The sequence below is a fragment of the Sorex fumeus genome, unplaced genomic scaffold (genome assembly GCF_029834395.1).
Source record: "Sorex fumeus unplaced genomic scaffold, SorFum_2.1 ptg000013l, whole genome shotgun sequence".
In the NCBI taxonomy this organism is placed as follows: domain Eukaryota; kingdom Metazoa; phylum Chordata; class Mammalia; order Eulipotyphla; family Soricidae; genus Sorex; species Sorex fumeus.
In genome coordinates this window covers 18,220,373-18,245,924 of record NW_026606070.1, presented here as the reverse complement: position 1 = coordinate 18,245,924, position 25,552 = coordinate 18,220,373, and the positions used below count along the sequence as shown (strand labels likewise).

General features: G+C 36.7%; 1 protein-coding gene across 1 annotated transcript; it reads right to left on the bottom strand.

Moving 5' to 3' along the window:
* Nucleotides 1–1,532: 1,532 nt before the first annotated feature.
* Nucleotides 1,533–16,112, bottom strand: LOC130020587 (transmembrane protease serine 11B-like protein). Its single transcript, XM_056111179.1, has 10 exons — nt 16,078–16,112; nt 13,151–13,266; nt 10,016–10,134; nt 9,860–9,927; nt 7,505–7,665; nt 6,082–6,120; nt 5,410–5,584; nt 3,730–3,989; nt 2,435–2,577; nt 1,533–1,697 (listed from the first exon to the last, which is right to left on the bottom strand). Exons 1-10 carry the CDS (start codon nt 16,110–16,112, stop codon nt 1,536–1,538), a joined length of 1,278 nt encoding a protein of 425 aa, XP_055967154.1. The 3' UTR covers nt 1,533–1,535.
* Nucleotides 16,113–25,552: the final 9,440 nt, after the last annotated feature.

The window sequence follows — 25,552 nt, the reverse complement described above, 5'->3', positions numbered from 1 at the left end:
ACCATTTTATATTTTATTAATAAAAGTGCAAACATTTTCAACTTACAAATAAGTCAAAATAACCAATGGATGCAGTTACAAAATCCTGCATGGACACGAAGTTCATTTAAATTTGATATATTTGAATTAATTTTGTTTTAACAGAATGCAAAAGTTTCATTAACATAATTAAATATTCCACTAAAGGAAACCTTACCTGTTAGTATTTTGGAATTAAAACATTTATAAACATCTAAAAAGTTACTAACTTACTCTTCCCTTTTCCAGCTAACCCCCTGTACAATGCCACATTTACTTTAAATACTTCACTAAAACAGTAGTTTCATTTAAGAAGCACATATAAAAATTCAGATCTTTTCAGCCAAATTAGATAAATTCATTTGTAAAAACAAAGCCACTATTATTTTTTGTGTTAGAAAATATAGCCTTTTTAAAATAAAAATTCTTGTGTATGTAATAAACTTACTTTTTGCTACTTTAAATTTTTTTTAAGAAAACATTTTCAGGGGCTGGAGCAATAGCACAGCGGGTAGGGCATTTGCCTTGCACGCGGCTCACCTTGGTTCAATCCCCGGCATCCCATATGGTCCCCTGAGCACTGCCAGGAGTAATTCCTGAGTGCATGAGCCAGGAGTAACCCCTGAGCATTGCCGGGTGTGACCCAAAAAGGAAAAAAAATAACATTTTCAAGTCTCAGACTAAGTGGAAACAACAACATCAAAATCTATCTGCAGAAATTTTAAGAAAACAAAATTATAATAAAAGTACAATAGGGGAAGGAGGGAAGGAAGGAAAGAAGAAAGGAAGGAGGGAGGGAGGGAGGGAGGATGCTAATCAAATAGTCTGCTTTCAAGTTTATTTTAATTAAAATACATTATACATTTTCGTGGTTCAAATTACATCTCTTTATTTATGTTACAAGAAAGTAATTTCTACAGAAACCTGTATCAATACTGTAAAATTAGTGCACTTGGTCTCTGTAAATGTAAAAATGCTTTTTGCCAACTTTTGATTCTTGCAAAATTCTTCATAATAATTGCAAGAGTTGCAGAAGATCCCAGTACATATAAGAGACATAATTCAGCCTCCCAATCCTAAACATGTTTAGTTCACAACCACACCCATTCCACTAAACCTATGGCACAAAGACAAAAAAAAAACATGTTCCAGTGAAACTCTCAGAAGGCATTAATATCAATCTATCAATTTTCCACCTGTTAATTTGCCATTGACAGGACAAACCTTCATAATTACAGAAAATATGGATGATAATGCCAACTTTACAATGATGAGATAACTCATGATATGAGTTCTTTAAAGAAGAAACTAATAGTAGTAATCCAATTTTTGATAGGTGCACATTCCTTGCTAGGCAAAGAATGACATTTCTTGTTTTTTCTTATAGTTTGCCTAAAATCATAAATTTTTACCCAGGATCTCAAAATAAACATTATATTCATAAAGGACAATGTTAAATAAGGCTTAGTAGTAATATGAAAAATGGCCTGACATAGCTGTAATAAGATACTTTTCTCTTAAATACCCGTCTTGGAGGCAATCCATCTTCGATAGGAGGTCACTCGCACATAAACTCCTGGCTTATTGACTTTACCACATTCTACACCCCAGCTCACTATTCCAACAAGGTACCAAATATTTCGAGAATTGGGATGAACTAATGGTCCTCCGGAGTCACCCTAAACAAAACAAATAATATTCATTATCAAAGAAAGATTTCTTTTTAATTTATGCTTCAAAGAGACCATAGGACAGGTATAAATCCCAGAGTAACCCAGAAACATATTTGTAAATGTCAAGAATCTATTCCACGGGACTATTTGGGGTTTACTTGAATCTTGAAAGCACGAGCCATTAAGTGGCAACGTCTATTTCTATGAGAATGCTTTTGGATGACAAGTTATGGAAATAGTTGGAGTATGTAATTTCTTATCTAAGAAAAGAAGCCGGAGTCATAGCTATGAAAAACTAGAAAGATAATCTAAATGGTTTTAAGCAAAGTTTTTTAAGGCTGAATGTTTACTGAACAGAAGTTCAGGGCACAGTCTGAGATGTTAGTTTATGGGTACCGACTCTCCCAGTTATTGTTCAACTATGTAAATCATCTTCCTGTGCCTCTTTTCTCAGCTATAAAATAATGATGATGATGATGATAAAGTTTGCAACGATAATAAACTAATACTTTCTAAGGATTTAGGTCAATCCTTGTCTTAGAATATGACCAGCAAAAATGTTCACTACAGAGTTACATTGTAATGTAGGGGAGAAAGAGAAACGACTTTACTGCAAAAGCTCAATTAGTCAGGATTACAAAGGTACAAATAAACTGAAATATAGCATTACCTCCAAATTGATTTTTTAAAAACAAAACATATTCATATGTTTTGTGGGTCAACGTAATAATGTCAACACTTACATGACAGGCATCAATATTTCCTTCTATATATCCAGCACATAGCATTTCATCTTCTACCATTCCATTATATGCTTCTTCAGCATTACAAGTCGCTGTGTCAATAATCTTCACAGGTGCTTTCTGAAGCAACACTGGGTATTCACCTAAAGGTAACAATAACATAAACAAAAGAGATTTCCTAATACAGAGCAAAATAAAACCTTGTTGTTGCCTCTATGTGAAAGCCCTATAATACTTGACTCTTGCATATTCATTATTATCTTTTTTCCTCCTCATTCTTGGCAGAGTCCACTACATGCAAGGCAAATTCATCATCCACAGTGGGGTCTCTCTGGACCCCACCATTGCCTATTCTTAAGTTTTAGAAAAGACCATTTAAATTCTTCACTCAAAGAATTCTTTTAAACGCGTTTCTAATGTTGTTGTTGCACGTTCTTATGTCTCTTCAGACATCTTTCAATCAGACTTTTCTCAATTAGATTTATGAGGTTTTATAATCAAATAGATTTCCTTAGAACATATCAGATCAATGCAACTTGCAAGTTCGTAACTCTATACACAACATTTCATGAAAGTAGGAGCAGAGGATATTCTGTAGCACTGTCCTCCCTTTGTTCATAGATTTGCTCAAGCAGGCTCAGTAACGTCTCCATTGTGAGACTTGTTACTGTGTTTGGCATATCGAATACGTTGTGGGGAGCTTGCCAGGCTTTGCCCTGTGGGCGAGATACTCTCAGTAGCTTGCCAGTCTCTCCAAGAGGGGCGGAAAAATCAAACCCGGGTCGACTGGGCCAGCCCATGCAAGGCAAACTCCCTACCGCACATGGAGGTAAAAGGTGCCTATGATGGTATACTAATTTTTAATTCACTAATTTTTCTTGGCTACCTTAAGAGCCAAGAAGCCAAGATGCGGCCAAGAAGATGCTACCTTAAGAGCCAAGAAGCCAAGATGCCAATGCGGCCGCGGGACATCTTATCAGGACATCTTTTTATGACATCTTATTATCTCATTCCTACTTTTGACAAACTTGCAGGCTATGGAATGTAGCCTGCCCACAGGGCAGAGTCTGGCAAACTCCCCGTGGTGGCATACCAAATATGCCAAATACCAGTAACAATGATGGGTCTCATTCTCCTAAAGAGCCTTGAATATTATCTCAGGACTAGGATGAAAGAGACGTTACTGGGGCCTGCTCGAGGCAATCGACGAATAACAGGATGATGAAATGAAAAAAACTGAAAAAAAAATTTTCTTGCTGTTTTTGTACCCTATAAACTGTATCCACTAAACTTACCATCATAGGAAAGTGCTCCCCATCCTGTAACAACAACTCCCTCCCCTGGTGAGAATATCTGTGTGGCTTCAGGAAGACAAATTCGATGCACATCATTCTTAAAGGAAACCTTCTCCGTGAGCATTATAATTGCAATATCATTACGATGTTGTCCAGCAATATAGTTTTCATGAACAATAATTTGTTGAACACGATGTAGCATGTAGGGGGGACTTACTCTAGTGCCAAAACTGACTGTATAGTTTTTTGGATCTTTTGTCCTAAAGAAACAAAAATAATTATTTTTTATTTATCTCAAAATAATAAAAATTAAGTATTGCCTACTAGATTTGTTTTATGACAATATTTCCTTGCTTAATGTCTATAAGCAGTGATATAATCTAATTTTTTTAAAATTCATTTTTAGAAAATCTTATATAAGTCCCTGCATCATACATTATGTATGACATTAAGTATGGAAATAAAAAAATAAACAAAATTTATTTTTTTATTTTTTAAATTTTTTATTGAATCACTGTGAGATATACAAGCTTTCATGTTTGTGTTACAGTCACACAATGATCAAACACCCATCCCTCCACCAGTGCACATTCCCCACCACCAATGTCCCCAGTATACCCCCACTTTCCCACCCTCCCCCTGCCTCTGTGGCAGAAAATATTCCTCATACTCTCTCTCTATTTTGGGCATTATGGTTTGCAGTACAGATACTGAGAGGTTATCATGTTTGGTCCATTATCTACTTTGAGCACACATCTCCCATCCTGAACAGTTCCTCTAGCCATCATTTTCTTAGTGATCCCTTCTCTATTCCAGCTGCCTTCTCCCCTTTGCTCAATAGGCAGGCTTCCAGCTATGGAGCAATCTTCCTGTCCCGTGTATCTACTCTCCTTAGGAATCAGCCTCATGTTATGTTGAAAAAATAAAATTTAAACCTAATAAAAGATGATCATGAGCTCATGCAATTATAATTGCTTAGATGTCATAGATCTATGCCATAGATTCACATGTCGTAAACCTATGAAACAGGAAAAAAACTGCTTGCAGAAAATGGAAGATGATTTCTAGAAAAAGGCTTTTGGAAAAGAGTATGCATCTGAGTCCTATATGCCCAAATGATGAGGATAGAGTAACTGGGATGTACAGAGAGGGGGAGGCAAATGAAATCAGATCCTGGTTTTGCAACTCCAAGTAACTAGAGAGCATAAAGTGGTAAGAATTATGTGAGGAAAAAAATAGTATGTGGAATGAATAGGTAAAGGTAAGGTAAGGTAAAGGCCCTCCCGTTGTTCGTCGATTTGCTCGAGCGGGCCCAGTAACGTCTCCATTGGAGACTTTGTTGTTACTGTGTTTGGCATATTGAATACATCACGGGGAGCTTGCCAGGCTCTGCCGTGCGGGCGAGATACTCTCGGTAGCTTGCCGGGCTCTCCGAGAGGGGCGGAGGAATCGAACTCGGGTCAGCCATATTGGCTGCATGCAAGGCAAACGCCCTACTGCTGTGCTATCGCTTCTTTCCATTCTTTGTAGTAAGATAAGAACATCTTTGTACATCTTACCTTGTATTTTGTCTTCTAGACCAGGATATCTTTAAAAAAGAGATGTAAACTGAAATGGTCCAAGGGTCTTTGGTCCCCTGGGCTTGGGCACCATAGAGGACTTTTACTTACTTTTACTTACCTTTTAAAGCAGTGAGCTGCAGTCACCAGGTATCTTTCACTGATCAAAGATGCCCCGCAGTAGTGCTTGCCATTTTTTTTGAGACTTGCTTGCCATGGCCATTCTCCTTCCTGAGCACTGGAACCTCCCTTCACCCTATCATATGTAGCTGACATTCTTGCTCGTCTCCCACAACCTGTCAGAAAAGATAGTTTGGTTGCATTGAAGATAAGGAAATGTTTATATGATTACAAAGCCAGGAGTGGCTAAGGGGCTTGACTTGGTGAATTATAACTAAAAATACTTTTCATGAACAAGAACAAAATTAAAGCTGTATATGGAGGGGGGGACACTACCTCCTGAATCACCTCCATGCTTAGCAGAGAATCTCCAAGATGATAGAGCACCTGGAGAATGTGAGAAGGTCATGGCTAGGTCAAGAGACTCTGCAACCAAACTCCCTGGTTTGAATTCTGGCCCCACCATTTGCAAATGGGATAAATTTGGGCAAATGATTTTACTCTTTTTATGCTTTCATTTCTCCATCTTGATAAGGGCATAATAACAATACCTATCTTATTGTACTAGAATTAAATGAGCTGACTATAAATTGCTTAAAAACCACTTAAAGGTTTTGGGCACTTATCATCACTTCTACGTTTTAGGTTAATACATATGTAGAATATAACTCACGGTTGTTGATAATCTTTTCAGCATCAGCCTTACTGATTTCTGAAATAGAACAAAAAGTTCATAGTGAAGTTAAACTATAATACTAGTACCCTCACCCTGAAACTAATAGAGTAAGATAAAGGGGTCCCAAAATAATTTGGACTCTTGAGCTAAAGGAAATATAGAAAGGAGTTGAAATGCTTTCTTGAAATAGGTTTTACTGTATAAGAATATATAGAGAAAATATTTTCTCATATACAGGAAGTACTATCTGCACATTTCCATATGAGAAAAAATAATTTATTTGGAATTGTACTCTACATCATCTAAAATAAAAAATTTAGTTGAGGAGATAGTACCAGGAGGTAAGGTGCTTGTATGCAAGTGGCCAAGCCTGGGTTGGAAACCAGGCACCAAATATTGTCCCCAAGATTGCCAGGCTCACTCCTAGACACAGTGAATGTGGCACCACTCCTCAAAAATTAAATAAACAAATAAAAATACCTCTTTTGCTAGAATGAGGCCATGATTTTTATTAAATAAAATAAAAGAAAGGTTTGCAAGTATCAAGAATTAATTTTTGTTTTGTTTAGTTTTAAAACGAATCAAAAAGAACATCTCAAAGAACTTCTGAGTTAATGCTTAAAGGTTGCTTCCAGAATTGCTTGCACGACTTTTTAGTGCCTTTTTTTAAGATTATTTTTATTAGCACTGATCTTTTGATGATGTAGGGGGTATGATTTTTAAGCAAAAAAATTATAGAAAAGAAGAATTCAGCACATTATTGTTTTTCGTTGTTAGTTTTCTTTTGTTCCAGAAATCAGACCCAGGGCCTCATAAACACAAATGTCTACTCTACCCCAGATCCATATCTCTGGCCATCAGAATCTTTCATTAGAACAGAAAGACCTTACTAATTAAACTGACTTCTGTCACTAACAATTAACATTCAAAATGTGACCTGTCTTATAAAAGGTAAAAAAAAAAAAAAAGGTAAAGGCCTCCTGTTGTTCATCGATTTGCTCGAGCGGGCCCAGTAACGTCTCCATTGGAGATTTTGTTGTTACTGTGTTTGTCATATCAAATACATCACGGGTGGATACTCTTGGTAGCTTGCCGGGCTCTCTGAGTCTTATAAAGGCATATCATTTGCTGTTGTAATTTTTTTTGAAAGCAGGACACAGCTTGTGTAATAGAGAGACTGTTAAAATCTTACTTTAGGATGAGAAGTGCTCCCTCTCTTCCACCCTGAACTAATTTTATGTTTTGGAATTACTATTTGTGTATTATGTATTTATTGTTAATTTTATGTGTTTTTACTCCTATTCTAAAACCATGATTTATTCTTTTTGAAAAACTGAGCATCATTTCTGTGTCCTCTATCTGTGGTGTGTTAGGGATAAAACTATGAAGACAACACACACCTCTCCTAACATGTGCTTACCCGTGACTGTAAGAGACTCGGGATCCAGACTCAAGGAGCCAGAGTTTTTTCTCAGCATCTGGCGTAAAATATTTTCAATTCTTCCCTTTGTGTTTGCTTTCATCGATCTTGGAGCTCTGAACATCATCCATATATATGCAGTGACACTGTTGTTTTCAGGACTGGAAATTGCATAAAGATTTCACATGTCACTAGATAGTAATATTTGCTTCCTCATTTGCTGATCTTAATCTCTTCTATTATGGGTTTGTGTAGTGCCTTCAGTTTGAGGAGTATTCATTTATCTCTATTTAATTGATAACAGTATGCATGAAAGCTATTTAAGCTATTTTCTTGAGAGGAAAACTAGTTGTACAAATCTAAAAAGAGGAAAAATACTGAGGCATAGGATTGAAATGTCTTGTAAGAATTAGGATCACTCTTTCACTTTGTATTTCTATAGGCAAGCAACTAGGTTAGTTATTATGGGGTGATATAAGCATGACTTGAGATATGGTATCTAAGCGCAAATGATTTCCAAAGTTTAGAAAGATAATACATCTATACATACAGATGTCAAAATGAGATTGAAGTAATACATATACTATTTGTAAGATAGAAAGAAAGATAAGAAATTGGAGTCAAATGATACAAATTTTCATGGGGAAAAAAATGGTATCTGCATTGGACCTTAAAATATGTTTAGTATCAAGCAGAAAATTTCAGTATGCAGATTAAAGAATGGATGGTACTTCAGAACATTTGAATGGTAGTAATGGCAAACAGTACTTTTAGATACATTCTGTGTTCCACTTACTTTTTAAATCACATTTATTATCATACTTTTTCTCTACAACAACTAAGTGTATAGGTCTTTATCGCTATTTTAGATACAAGGAAAACTTGAGTCTCAAAAGGTTACTAATGTATTCAAAATTATACAACTTCCAACATAGATCCAGAGTAAGCGTGAATTGACTCCAGTAGCTGGTCCGGTAACACTATAAACTCTGTCTTTGCCAACTTGTTCAGTTGCTCAGAGATGACAGTGTCTGGAAGATTGAACTCAGACAAAAGAAGGTCTTTAATGCTAGCAAAGTAGCACTAAAGGAAAGTTATTGAGTAGAACCATGACTGGGAAGATTCACCTGACTTTGATGTGAAGGAAAGATTTGATTGACACAACCAAAAGTAAACAGGCCTAGTGGTAATTAGTTATTATTATTATTCTTTGGATTTTCCTACTAGATGATCTATCTTTTGACTGACTAACCAGCCATCATTTCTATAAGGTCCTTAGCTCAAACAAGTTTATTCTTTTCATGGCAGGTTTTTCTGTAGTTTGTCTAATATGCCCGCGCTTTCTATAAATACCTAGAGTTGCGCTCATGGAGGTGAAAATTGAATGCTTCTGTTCTTTGTATGAGAGAAACCTGGACCCTTACATTTTAATCTCCAATATTGTTCCAATTTTAAAATAGTGACAAATGGTCATTGAGTTCTGGATCTATTCTGCAATTCCAGGAGTTCCAGAACTTCAGGCACAGGGGAAGAACACGCACAGTTTGGTAGCATTGATAAAGTTAAAAATCAGTATTTGCTTTCACTTGAAATGTGTCAGTTTCTCAATATTTTCACTCTTAATATATTCTTTGATCCTGAATAAAGTTTAATGAAAGGAGTAGCATAAATGCTATCAATATTTTTTAGGGAGGAAGCAGATTTAAAACGATTAACAAGATGACCCTTTCAAGGCTTTAAGGCCGCTGATTAATAATTTTATATCCAAATTATCTAACTCCTATGCTAGGGATCCTTTGTTGGTCTATTGTATCCTAAACCCACATTCAGAGATAACAGACTATCTCCCTTACTTTTAGTCATGATACCAGAAGATCCTTGGAGTGAGGCCCTGATGTAGTTATGTTTCTTCTGCCATATAAACAACCTATGGAATTTCCATGGAGTCTCTAACTGATTTACAAATAAAAAGGTCTGAGAAAAGAGGCATTCATTTATGCTAGTGCTAAATTTGAATGTCATAATATAAAGTATTAATCTAAAGAAGCACTGGAATAAACTTTTGAAAAGAGAGAAAACTAAACTGTAATTTAAGGATTGATAGAATCTCAATAAATATAATAAACATGATTGGTAAATACTACAATCTTCAATTTGATTTTATACTGAACAACTAGTTTCACACTTGACTTAAAATAATACTATTTATTATAAATTTGTTGGAAAATTACTATTACAGTATAACTGGTTTACTCCTTTACTCATTTTTTCAGATTCAATAGGAACTTGAAATGCAAAGGCATGCATTGCAAATGGGTTGATTTCTTTTCTTACTGTTATTTGTTGGTTACTTACACCAGTGTGATGACTTGAGAATTAATGTATTGTCTGTAAATATTTGAACTTTCAAATGCATTAGACATCTGTGAAAGAAACACAAAATTAAACAATAGACTCTAATAACTTATTTACATTTCACATAATAATGGATAAACTTAGGAAAATACTAACCTCAGTCTCAAGAATTTTACTAAGATAGTTGTTTTCTGGTGATGTCTCCTTTTCATAATTTTTATTATATGGTATATCCAAAACCTTAAAGCTACCTTGGTAATAGTAGATCTTATTTTCTGTGAAAGAAATGGTCCAAGACTTGTTTAAGTTAAATGAATTTAAAATGCAGATACAGAAACAGAGAGTAACACCAACTAATAACTATTATACTAAAATTAGATACTGACAATTCCTGCAGATTTTTTAGCACAGTAGATTAAATAAACTGGGTATTGTGTAAAAGTATTTCTAAGACTAATGATAGAATATACATACGATGAAATTGTCAGAAGTAATAGTTCTGTTTTCATGGAGACAGAGGACTATATATTATGTCAGTATTCTATCTAGAATAATCAATTCACATATTATGAAGAAAAAATTTAAATTTTATTAATTTCCACTGTATGAATAGATAACTTTTTTAGAAATCATATGAAATTTGGGGTTGAAACGATAGTACAGTGGTAGGGCATTTGCCTTGCATGTAGCCAACCCAGGTTCAATCCCTAGCATCCCATATAGTCCCCCAAACACCACAAGGAGTAATATCTGAGTGCAGAACTAGCAGTATCCCCTGAGCACCACTGGGTGTGACCCAAAAAGAAAAAAATATGAAATTTAACCATTTTTCAGTATAAATGTAATATTAGAAATAGTCAGAAACTACTGAATATAGCTAATACAAAAGACCAAGATTAAAATGTGCTCTATATGACCTAAAGCCTACATACAATCCTTTACATTTTCATCTAAACATTAATAGATACCAAGTGATTTGATACATCATGCCTCTTATCTCTAAAATTTGGCAGTTACTAATTATCCAGGAATATTGTACATATAATATTTCCAAGCATATAACAAACATTAGATAATCAAGTTTTCTAATACAATTATTGTCTTTGAACATTATCTTGTATAAATGAATCAAGTAATTATCAATGAAGCACTAAGGAGTATACAGTTAAATGATAAAGTTAATTGGTCAACTATAATTTTATATAAATGCAGAAAGGGGAGACACCATAATTAAACCATAATTAAATTAAAATATTATTTATTATGGTAAAATGGGCTGGAGCAATAGCACAGCACGTAGGATGTTAGCCTTGCATGCCGCCGACCCTGGTTCAAGTTCTCCATTCCTCTTTGAGAGCCCAGCAAGCTACCGAAAAGTATGTCGCCCACACAGCAGAGCCTGGCCAGCTCCCCATAGCGAATTCAATATGCCAAAAACAGTAACAACAAGTTTTGCAATGGAGAAGTTACCGGTGCCTGCTCGAGAAAATCGATGAACTATGGGAGGACAGTGCTAAAGTGCTACAATGCTATGGTAAAATATTTATATATTATGTGGTAAAATATTTTGGGGTAAGAAAGATGGTGAAAGTAAAATCATAAAGTTGCAAACAAATACTTAAAATATGTGATTTACATATAGATTTGTGCAAGAATATTGTTAATTTAGATTGTGTGAGTCATGAATTTTCTACATTAGAGACTAATATTTTCAATGGTGATTATTGCATTTTACCATAATCCATTGAAACTATTAAACTTTAAATTTAAAAAATTCAGTACTTATAATGTGTTCTTCAGTCAATTAAGTAACCGTGAATATTCTTTAAAGTAGATAAATAAACTGTCAAATCATGAACTCTCTACAGTACATTGCCAGAATTAATGAATAAACTGTCAAATGCTTGACACATTTATTTTGTGGAAAAAATAGTGGTATTTAATTATTACAAGTAAAATATGATGACTTTAATTGTATTATATGTATAAACAAAATTTATAGTATAAAATTGGAGAGCAAATAAAATTTGATCACTACCTCAAAAAGCATAAAGAAATGTCAAAATTTTATAAGTAATAGCTGACAAATAAACTGATCAAATTTCCTGTGTAGCAGAAAACTCAATAAAGTTTAAAAATCTAACTGCTATTAGAAGAGAAGAGGTATTGATAAAAAAGAAGACTTGAATGTAAAGGCATTGAAAAGACACCTATAAATGCTAACAAAAGAAGGCAGTTTTAGTAATATTAATATGTCTAGATAATCATGCTTGAAACATGGATTGACACATTTAAACCTAAGAAACTACATTTTATGGTAAGGGTCACTGAGATTGCTCGTTATGGTGAAGTTACTGTGAACTTAGCCACTAGGCTCTGTTCGTCGATTTGCTCGAGCAGGCCCAGTAACGTCTCCATTGGAGACTTTGTTGTTACTGTGTTTGGCATATCGAATACGTCACGGGGAGCTTGCCAGGCTCTGCCGCGCGGGCGAGATACTCTCGGTAGCTTGCCGGGCTCTCCGAGAGGGGCGGAGGAATCGAACTCGGGTCGGCCATGTTGGCTGCGTGCAAGCTCTGTAAAGTAAAGTAAAGGCCCTCCCGTTGATCATCGATCTGCTCGAGCGGGCCCAGTAACGTCTCCATTGGAGACTTTGTTGTTACTGTGTTTGGCATATTGAATGCGTCACGGGGAGCTTGCTAGGCTCTGCTATGCGGGCGAGATACTCTCAGTAGCTACTAGGCTCTGATGAGACAAAAAACCCTGGCTCTTAGGGACAGAATATCTACAAAACACACGTGTACTTTAGAATTAACATTATCCTCTCTACATGTGGTACAAGGTCCAATATGACTTTTAAAAAATCATTTAGAAGCAGCAGAAGAAAATTGCTTTATAATTTTTTCATTACTTGCTACTTCTTTCTGTAAAGAAAGCCTAAAATTCACACACAACAACACAAAGGGTTTTTTTGTTTGTGATCTGCAAATAATAATAAAGTTTAAACATGTACTATGAGAACACTGATGTTTAAAGGTAACAGAGTTAAAGCATTTCTACATTTTTCTGTTTCTAAGTCTGGTCAAAAACTTAAAAGATGGAGCTGAGGATTCAATTTCCAGGAAACAAAAACATCAGTATAACACTGAATTAAAAACTATTAAGCAACGTGTATCTAGTGGCTGAAATACACAAAGATACAACAAAGGTTAGGCTTTATTTGTGATTGAGTGCATTTTGCAGAACTCAAAATAAAATGTATAATAAATTTATATGTTTTAACACACCAACCTATTACGAGAAAATGAACCAGGAGACCAATAGTTATTCCCAGGATTGCCAACACTCCAATCACAATGAGTGCAATCATCCATAGTGGCAAGGATCTTCGTGAAGCTGTGACGGGTCTGGCAGAGAGAGAGAGAGAGAGAGAGAGAGAGAGAGAGAGAGAGAGAGTTTATATGCATATATGTATGTTATATCAGAAAAATCATAATATTATGAATAGATTTTTCTCCTATCCCTTGAAGTTCCACAATTTAGACATGGTAGTAGCAAATGACATTTGAGCATTATAAAAACAGAGAACATCAGTGGCCAGACTAAATTTTCAATCAGTGTTCTGTAGTTGTTTTTCAGGTATAGAAGAAGTTTTTCAAGTGAGGTTAGGGAAGAGAAAAGGGAAATGGAACTATCTGATGTTCTTTATGTGTAGCCTAACATAACTTTTAAACTATGATCATTATCCAATATTAGTTGCTATGCCCTTATTATAGATAGAGAAAACAAATATGAGATACTATCAAAATCTGGACAGACTATGTCTCAAAGAGATATTTTATCTTACCTTTTTGAGGGAACCCGGTGAGGTAGAAAGGGGACCAACGCCTGACAGTGCTCAGGGCTCACTTCTGGCTCTGCACTCAGGAATATGTTCTGGGAACCATATGGGAGGCCAGTGATTGAAACTGGGTGAGCAGTGTGCAAAGTAAGTGCCCTTCTCGCTCTTCTATCTCTTTAGACCCTCAAAGAGATCTTCTATATAAATACAAAAGCATACCAACCATACTACAAAATATTTTCCATGTTTTCATTAAGACAAGAAAAATAGATTTATTAAGCATAAATTTATGATATTCTTCTGCAGGTACAATGACCACGAATTCCTTAATGTACACCTGAGAATTTGTACTTTTTACACAGTTGGTGAGGCAGTCTTACTAAAATATGCACTATCTTTACTTAAAAATATTTCAAAACTTTAACCTATCCAGTAAACATCACTTCTTTCAGATTAGAAGTAATATCGGGGGAAATATGCTTAATTAATTGAATCATGGATAAAAAATAAATTTGGTCAGTCTGAAGATAGAACAAAATGAGCTGAACACTTGTTAGTGGCCTGAATTTGATCCCCAAGCAGCCTTGGAATGCCAGGAGTGACTGTCAAGCACCAAGCAAGGAGTAGCCGCTGAGTACCACCTGGTTTGGTCTAAAAATAGGAGACAAAGCTGGAGTGATAGCACAGTGGGCACAGTGTTTGAATTGCATGCAGCTGACCCAGATTCAACCCCCAGCTGGTCCCCCAAGCTCCACCAGCAGTACTTCTTGAGTGCAGAGCCAGGAGTATCCCTTGAGCATCTCTGGGTGTGACCCAAAAAGTAAAAAAAAAATAAAATAAAAAAATAAAAAAGAAAAGAAAAGAAAGAAAAATACATAAAATGCTTTGCTACTTTTGGGAAGTTAAGAATTTTAATCCATTTTCCATTCATATTTTTGCACTTTTTTGAAAATAATTTTATAATTATCCTTTTCCCCACAATTCACTAACACAATATGCTCTCCATTCTCAATCTTAGTTAATAATCTTACTTCATATTCCTCTGAGAAGGTGTCAAAAGAGGAAATTTCAAATTCCACTATTATATTTTAGAATTCTGTCTCTGTCACCACATCTGATTTTTCCTCATGTCTTTATAAATTGTGCCTCTATCTCAGGACACACCTTCCCGTTTCACCCTTTTTTCTATGCTTCTGTACATGTAACAGTGTTGGTCATTTCAAATTATCAGAATTTCCTCAACATCCAGAATCATGTCTTCATGTTTTTGCACACTCTTGTTCTTCTGCCTACAATGTACCACAAGTCTACCCAGTGGCATTTTAACTGAATTCCATAACTCAACCCTGTTATCTCTTCATTGAAGCAATTCAAGATTTAATCTAATCGACACTGAAAGTGATTAATATAAATTTTTACATGATAGTCACTTAACCTCTAGTCATGACCATGTTGTGTTCTAAATTATGCCATTATTTCATGTTGTTTAATAAGACGGGTGCAGCATAGTATAGAGTACATATTAGAAAATATTAAAGGAACAAATAAATGGCTCCAAGAGATAATAAAGAACACTGTGTTTTAAAGAAAAGGCAGAAATGTGGGATAAACATTACAGAGACCCTTGAATATCTACTAAAAGAATTCTGATTTTTTCCCCTTTGGACATAACTAACTTGATGTCATTTTGTGATTAGGAAATGAATCTGAAAACAGTTGTATGATACTACTTTAAAAGAGAGCAATGGTAAAAAGAAAACTCATGAGGAAAAAGATTTCTGTAATCCATAAGAAGGAAGTAGTGAGATCTTGGGTGATAGTAGCACAAAGGAAAAGAAACAGTGATAAGTTAGGAAGTATTTCAAGTCAAATATTTTCCAGAAGCTTGTAATTAATTAGCTTTAGTTTAAAGAATGTGAATATGTTGGAGATTTTATTTTGAGAACTGAAGAAGAGTTAAGTCTAGAAAAAGAAAATGTAGAAAAGGAAATCCTTTTTATACCTTAACTTCAAGAAATATTTAAATTTCTGAAACACAGTTTTATGTACCAAACTAGCAGTTAACTGAGAAAGCATAGTTTAGTTAGATATGTGAAATTGTGAGTCATACAAATTCATAAAAGAAACAAAATCATAAAACTGGATTAGTGCATTATACTGCTTGCTATATAAGATATATGCAAAATGAGTGCTTCTTTTTCCAAAGCAAACATTTTTTTCTACTCGAACTACAGATAAATCTTTTCAATTTTTATCATGACTTCTGAATCTCAGAGTCTTATTTGATATCTCTCTAATATTTTAATTTGTCAGCATGTATTTTTTTAACTAAAATATCAAAATAATTCTCATTTTTCAGTGATGGATCAGCACTTACCTGATCGCCCAAGCATTCAGCTTCTTAGAAACCATTCAGCTCACTGTTTAGTTTTCTAATCTCTATTCCACACCCTTTCAGGATTCCCATGAACTCTTGCTAATTATGTTTCTTCCCTCTTACTCTTTAATTGGGTTTATATTTTAATGTTTCCTGTTTGACTAGATTCATTTTCAAAACTATAATTCAGAACAGGAACTCTAAACAGATTGGAAAATTGTTTTATCTTTATAATTTGTTTTAATAATACAAAGGATAGGGTATTTGCCTTGCACACGGCCGACCCGGGTTCAATTCCTCTGTCCCTCTTGGAGAGCCCAGCCAGCTACCAAGAGTATCCCACCCGCACAGCAGAGCCTGGCAAGCTCCCTGTGGCATATTCAAAATGCCAAAGACAGTAACAATAAGTCTCACGATGGAGAGGAGACATTACTGGTCACTCGAGCAAACCGATGAACAATGGGACGATAGTGCTACAGTGCTACATAACTATAAAAACAGAAATATATGGTAGAGCACATGTGTGATACCCTGGATTTTATTCCAGAGCTGTCTAACTCTTTGAGCATCTCCAGGAACCCCCAAGCACTAAACCAGGAGTAAGCCCCAGCATCGTGAGATATGCCCAAACGAAACAAACCCAGAGATGCTTTATAATTAGTTGTAGGGTTTAAAGTGTTTGCCTTGCATAGGACCAACCCTGGTTTAGTCCTTAGCACCTCATATGGCCCTCGCATCAGCCCAGGAGTTATACCTAAGCACAAAGCCAGGAGTAAGCCCCAAGCAATACAGGATATGCATTGCTCACCGTGAATCACAAAAATCATAAATAAATAAATGCAAAAAGTGAAAAAACTCCCTATTTTTTAATGTCATTCACTGAAAATGCAGTATACTAAATTTACTTTCCCTATCTCTCTTTTTGTTTCCCAGTGCTAGGCGTTGAACCCTGGGCTTCACACATATAGCACAAATATTTCTGCCACTGAGTTACACCTCTAACCACCTTTTTCCATTTTTATTATCCTTTGTTTCCATCCAAATGGTATGTAGTTACTTTGTATATTTTAAAAAATTTAGTGCTATACCTTTAGCAATCAAATAAAAGACAGGGGTAAATACCTTTCCAAATTCAACAGCAGCTATAAAGTGACACACTTTCAGGCAAAAAAAAAAAAATCACTCAACTATTTGGCTAATATATCTAGTATTTCACCCTGGAGTTTTTAAGAGAAAGTAGAAAATTTCAATCCTATCTTTCCACAGGAAAAGGAACTCAAGGCCATGAATACTGTGTTTCCTTTGCACTGAAACAAAACCACAGCTTTTATTTTTCTGAGATTTTTTTATTCCGTCCTATATTACTAATCCTACAAGGATGTAGGGGTAATGAAAAATATAAAACAAGGTTTTAAATTCTTTACTTCCACTTCTAGCAATCTTTTTCTTTCTCTTCTCTATTCATAGTTTGTAAACCCATATTCAGACATAGGATTAACCTAATTCCCTTCAAATGTAACTCCGGAACCATACTTCTAATTCTCTTTATATTCTTGTGGCCAATCAGATTAATGTCTCACTTTGAGAAGAGAACCACAAAATTAGAGTCTGAACCTTTCCTAAGCAACCAGGAGTGCTTAGAAATAATGACTCAACCTATTGAAATCTGTCAGGTTCGGACTTCACACAACTGTCAAAATGATGAGGGGGAAGGAGGAAGAACACAAAACATTTTTTAAATCCTCCACCCAGCATAAAGGTGATGACTCTCACATAAGCAAAACAAAACCACGCTGTTTTCTCTTCACTATTTAAAATGTGTGTGTTTTTCTTTATTATAATAGGTTACATATATATATAGCTAGTAACAAAATTCAGAGTTGAATATTAAAACATATATAGCAAGTAAATCACACAAAATTATTTATTTACTCTAGTGCAATAAATATGTTCTTAATATATTCAATGTCACTATTCTTTCTATATATAAATACTTTCATGAGAATAATTAAGTACATGCATGTGCCTTTAGGGCTCAACTCTTAACTAAAGTTGCATAACTTTAGTGAAACATTTGTATAAGGCAATTTATGGTTTTAGAGTTTTCTGAGAACTCAATAATTTATAACAGGTTCAATTAATGATCTTGTATTTCATATATTGATGAAAATTCCTTGTAAACTGAATACATTCTTCAAATGTTGGCATTCATGATCTTGGTCCACTTAAAATGAGAATCATCTAGTTAGATACTTTAAAAATAAACAACACTAGTCTACACACAAGTATACTATCTAGTTCATGAACCTTTCACAGATAAAAATGCATTCTTTTATATATGATTTTTATAGAAAACACATAATAAGATAATGCTGTGAGATTCCAGGCAATATTTATAAAAGTACTTAAAATTCAGGTTTTTAAAAATGTAAGTCAGTCATAATTATCACCATCAATAACAATTAAATACTGTTTTATACAAAAATTCTCAACCCCTTCTCTTCACAACCATAATATTTTTCTTTTATTTAACAGTATGTTAAGCAGCATATAACATCTTTGAAACACTTACTAAATCACACATGAATTACAAATTTCAGACAAAAATGCATATATGTGATAGTGCTCTTCCTAGCAGGAAATTCAAAATGCTATTTAAAAAAATTAAAAATTCCACACTAAACTCAACTATTTTACTTCAGACCCTAGGTGGGTTTCATTTAAGGAAAACATAATTCTATTTATTTCATAATTTTTAAGCAAGCAGATTGTTACTTACCTATACATAATGTACCGGTATAATAGCTGACCTTAATAAAGATAAAGGATACTTGCTTCTTTTGTCCTGATCAGTAGTTCTCTGGTAAATGTGCTAACCACAACGCTAGTTGGGATTTTAAGAACTAGATGGCATAGCAGAAAGCAATTAAGAGGAAACTTGTTTAACAGGTGTTGATGACAACTGTGGATCTGTGGTTTAAAGGAAGAAATGAAATTTTTCTTTGAGTTGGATACTGAGAAAAAAAACAATAGACAAAACTAAGATTGGTCACCTGAGAGGTCCACCCAAGAAATACCAAGACAGATTGGTGAATCAATGTTCTGAGTCAGATTCCTCTCCCCATTTCTCAGCTCCTCCCCACTGAAACCAGCTGTAGCCATCAGAGAAGTCTCTGACAAATGACTCCAACCAAATCAACTCCAACCCAAGTTCTTTTAATACTATAATTCAGCATTACTCATTTGAAGCATGCTTAATTTAAGAGGACTTATTTGGATCCTTTACATTTTGGGGGGTAGAAATGGACTTAGGATGGTTGAATCACGAGAAATAATGGTTACATTTCATTTCTTGTTTATAAGGAAGGAAACCAATTTCTCTTATCAAAAGTTGTCCAAATGTGGATTTTTTAGATGACAAACCAGATTCCTAAAAAAACAAAAACACACGATATTGTTGCTGAAGAGATAATCAAACGGGTAGGGCATTTGCCTTGCACACAGTCAAATCAGGTTCAATCCACAGCAACGTATTTGGTCCCCTGAGCACTGCCAAGAGTGAGCCCCAAGCCCAGATAGGTCTAACCAGAAACAAAAACATGATGTTCTTTATATCATTTACCATCTATCACATTTGTTAATCTAATAAATATGTATTAATCCTGGAAATAAATGCATTTCTAAGTAGTATAAATACAACGGACTTCATGAAATTTATGTGACATGGTAGTTACATTATAATAGAAAGATATGCAAATGCTCAAAAAATAAGTAACATTTAATGAGATATTTATATATGCTATAAAGCAAATAATTGGGTAGAAGGTGGTATATATTGGGCTTGGGTAGATAGATAAGGCCTCTCTGAGGAAGAGTTCATTTAGTAGAAACCTAAATGATGCTATTAATCTAACCAGCTTTATTAATATTACTGACACATATATTTCAAAGTTTTCAGAATTCTCAATTGTTTTCAGGACAAAATACAACTTCTTAGACTGTAAATTTGGCCTTCAGAGTACCATCTCTCTTCTGTTATGTTGTTTCATAGTAATAAATTACAGTAGAATGTGCATGATGTTTATGCCAAATACAGATGTATTAAAAGGCAGCTACATGAATATGTAAGCCTCAGGTTTCTCAGAATAAAGGAGTCTTGAAAAAATCACTTAGGAGCCTAGGGATATAGCATGGCAGTAGTGTGCCTGCTTTATAGGCATTAGACAGAGACTGTGTGTATGATCCCCATCACCGCCCTACAAGTTAACTCGCAGTGTTGCCATTTATGATCTCCAATGTTACAGAAAAGTGTAATCTCATCTTATTACCAAGTGAGTTATCCCAGGTAATTGCAGCAATAACAATAGTTACTAAAGGACGGAGAGAGGTTTAAAAAAGATAATAAATATTATTGTAAAAATTATATTACACAATGGAATACTACTCAGTTACCAAAAAGTATATAACATCGTGCAACTTGCCAGCACAAGGATGGTATCATGATAGTGAAATCAGACAAGAAAGAGAAACAGAGCAGCTGGAGTGACTACATCAGGTAGGGCATTTTGCTTGCACATGGCCTACTTGGGTTTAGTTCCCAGCATCCCATACAGTCCTGGAGCCCACTGCAAGTGATCTCTGAGCACCAAGCCAGGAGAAAGTCCTGCACATCAAAAAGGTGTAACCAAAAAAAAAATAAATAAATAAAAGAAAGAGAAAAGAAGGAAGGAGTGAAGGAGGGAAGGAAGGAGGGAAGGAAGGATAGATGGAAGGAAGGAAGGAAGGAAGGAAGGAAGGAAGGAAGGAAGGAAGGAAGGGAGGGAGGGAGGGAGGGAGGGAGGGAGGATGATAGAATTATCTCTCTCATAGGTGAGATACTCACGGTCACGGTCCTCCCATTGTTCATCTATTTGCTCAAGCAGGCCCAGTAATGTTTCCATTGGAGACTTTGTTGTTACTGTGTTTGGCATATCGAATTCATCACGGGGAGCTTGCCAGGCTCTGCCGTGCGGGCGAGATACTCTTGGTAGCTTGTCTAGCTCTCCGAGAGGGGCGGAGGAATCGAACTCAGGTCGGCCATATTGGCTGCATGCAAGGAAAACGCCCTACCCGCTGTGCTATCGCTCCAGCCCAGGTGAGATACTAAGAAATGTAATATGGAAATAACAATGGTCAAAGAAAACAGAACCTGAAAAGTGGTTTACGGAACTGAGCATACCAACAAGAAGGTATAGATAAATAGATAAGTAAATACGTACATAGATATATATATAATCATATGCAATTTTTTATTTTACAAATAATTAGCTGAAACTATAGATGTCAAGATGTATGGCACAAGCCTAATAAACAACATTATCATAACAATAACCTTACTTATAGCTTGACTGCACTAGATATTTAAAACAGTTGTAAAGATGTGAACACAGATTTAACCCTTAAACTGGATCTAAACAATTCACTTGATCACTTGATCACTTGACTTCCCGTTAATCATCGATTTGTTCAAGCGGGCGCCAGTAACGTCTCCATTTGTCCCTGTCGCGTGCTAGTGTAGCCCAATGGCATCTGTTCACTCTAGGAACATGAAGAGCCTCAAACCGATCATTCATGATCTTGATGAAGAAGTCTGACCACCTGGTAGGTGGGCGGCCACGCGGTCTTTTGACATCCCATGGAATCCAGTCGGTAACAGCTCTAGTCCAGCGGTTGTCTTTAAATCTCATTACGTGACTAGCCTATCTGATTTTTGACACGTTGGCAAACGAGACAGTGTCCCTGATTCTTGATCTTTGACGGATGTCAGAACTCCGGATTCTTTCTCTCATTTGAGTGAAACGTGATATTCCAAGCATAGCTCTTTCAATTCTTCTTTGGGAGACCTGAATAGCGTTCTCATCTTGTTTGCGTAGGGCCCAGGTCTCTGAGGCGTATGTTAATGCAGGAAGAACAGTGGAATCAAAGAGATGTGCCCAGAGCCGGAGGTTCTTCATCCTCTTAGCTATTTCTTCAACGCTCTTGAAGGTATTCCAAGCTGCTCTGGTGCCAGGTCATTTGTCATGTTGACTTCTCGACCTAGGTACACATAGCTGTTGCATTTGGAGATGGTCGTTCTGTTGAGAGCAAATGGGGCGTCAGGAATGAGGCTGTTTTTCATAAACATTGTCTTCGTAGGATTCAGCTAGTCCGACATTTCAACACTCACGGTTGAAGTCGGCCAGCATTTCTGCCGCTTGGCTGATGTTTGCTGTTATTAAAACAATGTTACCACAATGAGATACCATCTCACACCTCAGAGACTGGCCCAAATTCAAAAGAACAAAAGCAACCGATGCTGGCGTGGATGTGGCGAGAAAGGGACACTCCTTCACTGTTGGTGGGAATGTCCACTGGTTCAGCCCTTCTGGAAAACAGTATGGACGATTCTCAAAAAATTAGAAATTGAGCTCCCATTTGACCCAGCAATACCACTCCTGGGAATATATCCCAGAGAGGCAAAAATGTATAGTCGAAGTGACATCTGCACTTGTTTGTTCATTGCAGCCCTCTTTACAATAGCCAGAAACTGGAAGAAACCTGAATGCCCAAGAACAGATGACTGGTTAAAGAAACTTTGGTACATCTACACAATGGAGTACTATGTAGCTGTTAGAAAAGATGAAGTCATGAAATTTACATACAAGTGGTACAATATGGAAAGTATCATGCTAAGCGAAATGAGTCAGAAAGAGAGGGATAGACATAGAAAGATTGCATTCATCTGGGGGATATAAAGTAACAAAGTATGAGATTAATACCCAAGAATAGCTGAGATCAGCACCAGGAGGATTACTCCATAACTTAGAGGCCAGCCGGGTATCCTAGAGGAAAGGGCTATTCAGATAGAGAAGGGAGCACCAAATAAAGGATGTTTGGAGGATCCTCCCAGGAGGGGAGATGCATGTCGAAAGTAGACTATGGACTGAACATGTTTGCCACTCAATGCCTCTTTTGCAGACCACAACACCCAAAAGGAGAGAGAGAACACAGGGGATTGCCCTGCCACAGAGACGGGGGGATGGGGGGATGGGGGTGGGAGGGATATTATCCATGGTGGTGGAAAATGGGCACTGGTGGAGGGATGGGTATCTGATCATTGTATAATTGAAACCAAAGCACAAAAAATTGTAAATCTACAACTTTAAAAAAAATAAAATAAAATAAAGGGGGAAAAAAAAAAAAAAAAAAACAATGTTGTCAGCAAACCGGAGGTGGTGTAGTTGCCGACCATGTATCTTCACTCCCATTCCTTCCCATTCCATTCGTCGCATGATGTTCCCGAAGGTGGCACTGAAGAGTTTCGGTGAAATGGTATCACCCTGCAGAACCCCTCTCTTGACATCAATGATTACTTCTTTGTAGAATGGTGAGATCCTGGTAGTGAATCCGCAATACAGCTCACGGAGGATCTTGATGTATTGAGCTTGAATGCCCTGATTGGCTAGGGCTTCAATGACCACTTCCATCTCAACAGAATCAAAGGCCTTCTTTAAATCAATGAACGTTAGACAGAGCGGCATCTTGAACTCCCGAGAAACCTCAATGAGCTTGGTTATCATGTGGATTCACATTTCTCATTGTTCTCCTCTTGGAATAGACAGTGTCAACGCCACTCTAAGGATCTAACCCTGAGAATATGTGAAATATGTTTCTAAGACTACCCGGACTGCATATATAACACAGATAAAATCTGGTGTAAATTGTCAAGTTATAAAAGTGGGGCAGTTGAAAACAAGACACCCCAACTTTAACAACCAAACTTAGATAGGTGCCTGTCAAGAGGGAGGTTGGAGGTGGGAAGGAACTGGGAACACTGGAGGAGGGAAGTTGACACTCGTGGTGGGATTGGTGCTGCAATATTGTATTCTAAAAGTCAGCTCTGAATAACTTTGTAAATCAAGGTACTTTAATAAAAAATTAAAAGGAATCTTTGAAAAAGTGGAGAAGTGGAGAACTAATCTTTGTTCTGTGCCCACCCAAGATAAATCCTCCTGAGTCTGTTTCCTTGTTTACGAAAATTACTAGCTTTCAATCTGAGTGGATTGCCTCTTTCTTCAATCTCTTCCTACCCGCTGGGAGTGGGATACTTTCTGTTAGCCCTGAATGTTCAAGTGTTCAACCAACACTTGGGCCATTTCTTACAGTTCCATTCTTTGAATAAGAAATGCTTTTCAACCTTCATCCATGATATTGTTTATTCCCGGAATTGTCATCTCAACCCATCCAATGAATCTTTCCTATTATATATATTCTCCTTTCCCCTTCTTACTGTTTTAATTGACAATTTTTGCTGTTGGAAGCAATAAGAACAGAATTGAAAATGGTGACCAAAGTTATTGTTAGATTGCTCAGTGGGTGTTCATAAGGATAATGTGTTCATACAATGCTTACATATTTTTCATTTCAATATACTTTTTGAGCCTCCTGCCCCCGCGCCTGGCTGTCCTCACCGGGGCCCCTTGGAGGGGAGCGGGTTGAGTTTCCCGCCCCGCCCTGACCAGGACTCTGGCAGCCGAAGACCTCCAGAACCAGCCACCACCATGCTGAGACCACTCTCCACACACACGAAGGTACCGGCAGAGGAACAAAGGCAAGCGGGTTCCAGGGCTGCGATCTCCAAGCCTACTCAGATCGGGGCTGAGCATTCTCCACCCAGATCCTCCAAATTCCAGTAGGCGGGGGTCACACCCACCAACTGGCCCCCTGGGGCCGTGTAATCCCATCAAGGGCCAAGACTCAGAGACTATAAAACGAGCTCCCAGAAGTGTGCGACCATGAATGCGGCCACGCAACATCTTATTATCTCATTCCTACTTTGGACAAACTGGCAAGCTAGGGAATGTAACCTGCCACATGGCAGAGTCTGGCAAACTCCCCGTGGCTTACCCCATATGACAAATACCAGTAACAATGATGGGTCTCATTCTCCTAACTCTGAAAGAGCCTTGAATATGGCACTTTTTTAAAAATCTCAGGGCTAGGATGAAGGAGACTTTACTGGGGCCTGCTCGAGGCAATCGACGAATAACAGGATGGTCGTGACCGTGATATACTTTTTGAGTGATAGCACAGGGGTAGGGCATTTGCCTTGCTGGCCGGTAGCCAGCCCAGTCAAGCTGGGTTCAATTCCTCCCCCCCTCTCGGAGAGCCTGGCAAGCTACCAAGAGTAACTCGCCCTCATGGCAAGCTACTCGTGATGTATTCAATATGCCAAACACAGTAACAAGCAGTCTCAAAATGGAGATGTTACTGGACCCACTCGAGCAAAATTGATGAACAACAGGAGGACAGTGTTTGCTTGTTTGTTTGTTTGTTATACTTTTTGAAATGAATAAAAAAGCTTAGATCAGTGTGGGTATGGTAGCAAATATACTTAAAGGATTACTGCGAATCTGGGGGCCTGGGGGTGGATCCCCCATCCAGCTCAGAAGACCAG